Source organism: Priapulus caudatus, unplaced genomic scaffold (genome assembly GCF_000485595.1).
Source record: "Priapulus caudatus unplaced genomic scaffold, Priapulus_caudatus-5.0.1 Scaffold8712, whole genome shotgun sequence".
Taxonomy (NCBI): Eukaryota; Metazoa; Priapulida; class Priapulimorpha; order Priapulimorphida; family Priapulidae; genus Priapulus; species Priapulus caudatus.
This window is the reverse complement of record NW_014585773.1, coordinates 1-2,077: the sequence shown is the minus strand read 5'-3', so window position 1 is coordinate 2,077 and position 2,077 is coordinate 1. Positions and strand designations below refer to the sequence as shown.

The window sequence follows — 2,077 nt, the reverse complement described above, 5'->3', positions numbered from 1 at the left end:
CTCAGCACTTGCTCCTGGTAATTGGGGGGGAGGGAGTGTTAGCCAGGCGGGAACGGGGTTGATGGCTCACCTGCCTACTTGTGCTGCGGGGAGGAGGCGTTGGATGGCTCAAGCCTGCCTCCTGCTGCTGGGGGGAGGGGGACTTGCATGGCTCAGGCCTGCTACTGCTAATAGAGGGGAGGGGGTTGATGGCTCAGCCTGCTACTGTGCTGGGGGGAGGGGGTTGATGGCTCAGCCTGCTCCTGTGCTGGGGGGAGGGGGTTGATGGCTTACCGGAGTGGTGCTTGTGTCCATGGCAGTGTTGCCGTCTGGTCGGGCGTGATCAGGTCCAGATGAACTGCCGGATCTTCTCATCACCATTGTAGTGTCGCACACAGAACAGCAAGCTTTGTGCAGGCAAGAGACAGAGAGCAAAGTGTTAGGTTCCCATGCTTACTCTGACACGCACACCACACGCCACACACGCTACGCACACGCGCACGCGCACGCGCACGCGCACGCGCCGCGCCGCGCACGCGCACGCCACAGCACAGGCACACGCACACGCACACGGCACACGCACACGCACACGCACACGCACACACACAGCACAAACACAAACACACACACGCACACAGAACAGCAGCTGTGCAGGCAAGAGACAGAGAGCAAGTGTTAGGTTCCCATGCTTACTCTGACACGCACACACACACACACACACACGTATGCATGCGCACGCACGCGCACACACACACACACATGCGCGCACTCACACACATACGCACACACTCACACACATACGCACAAACACACAGAACAGCAGCTGTGCAGGTAAGAGACAGAAAGCAAGTGTTAGGTTCCCACGCTTACACTCACACGCACGCACACACACATGCACACGCACGCATACACGCACGCACGCACGCACATGCACTCACGCGCATACGCGCGTACGTACACTGTAGATAGCCTTCTGGCCTAATCTACAATATTATAAAATAAAATACTAATTCTATTCCAATCCATATAAACCCACGTACATCGGCATGCGATATTATACTGTATCTGTTTCTTTTATCTTGCGCTGCACTTACTATAGTACGAGTCATATCCTCTATCTCCTTGATGCTTCTCTCCCGCTTGAACTGGCAGTGAGATAGAATATCATCCCAACGTCCCCATCTATGTAATGTCAAGCAACATACGTTTTATGTGGAGACGTATTATGTTTATATACAGGCATAACATAATGAACATATTACATTAAACTATTATAGCTAGAATAATAAATTCTATGCAAGGCAACTGTAATAATGCTGAACTCTGAACTCTGAAGTGACTTGAACTGACTGAAGAGAGATAAGCGAAATGCTGAGTAGATAAAAACAACAACAATAAAAGAGCTGCTATGCTTGATAAACTTTGCTTGACAAATGCACAGAGTCAATGTTCGTAATTCTGATCCCACACAACCATCTACTCTTTCACTCACAGCACTCACACCCAGCCTAACCTCCGCACACACACGCACACGCACGTGCACGCACACGCATGCACACACGCACACACGCCACCGTGCATCGCACGACGCGCGCAAATGGCAGCACACACGCAGCGACGCAACGCACGCGACGCACGCACCAACACGCACGCACGCACACGCACACACACACACACACCAGCAGCGCGCGACGCAAATCCGACGAACCCCACACCGCTTACCCATAGTGCAGCAGGTTCTTCTCGACCTTGAAGCAGTCGGAGCGCGTGTAGGTGGCGCCGTCGTCGACGCTGTCGTCCCACTCGTCGTCGCTGTCACGCCGACGGCCCTTCGAGCGTCGGCTGCGGCGTTGTCCGCCGCGCCGCGACCCAGCCTCCTCGTCGCTGCTCGAGTCCAGGTCGGAGATGTCGAGCTTGCTGTCGTCGTTACCGAAGCGCTTCGTCTGGTTGCGCTTGCGCGGCTCGTAGATGATGCGGTCGTCCTGGCGACGGGGGTCAAAGGTCAGTCGCGCGTCATCACACGTGCATTTTTGACAATTTTTTTGATTTTTTGATTATTTTTGAGTCGACCTTGTATACATCTCTCTTGCTCTCTTGC

At 54.0% G+C, this 2,077-nt stretch overlaps 1 protein-coding gene across 1 annotated transcript; it reads right to left on the bottom strand.

Moving 5' to 3' along the window:
• Window positions 1–278: 278 nt before the first annotated feature.
• LOC106820231 (chromodomain-helicase-DNA-binding protein 8-like) lies at window positions 279–1,961 on the bottom strand (the record flags this gene model as incomplete). Its single annotated transcript, XM_014824767.1, has 3 exons — window positions 279–386; window positions 1,074–1,161; window positions 1,702–1,961. Coding segments are annotated over 3 exons (381 nt in total), but the record flags the coding sequence as incomplete, so codon positions are not given.
• Between the last annotated feature and the right edge of the window lie 116 nt (window positions 1,962–2,077).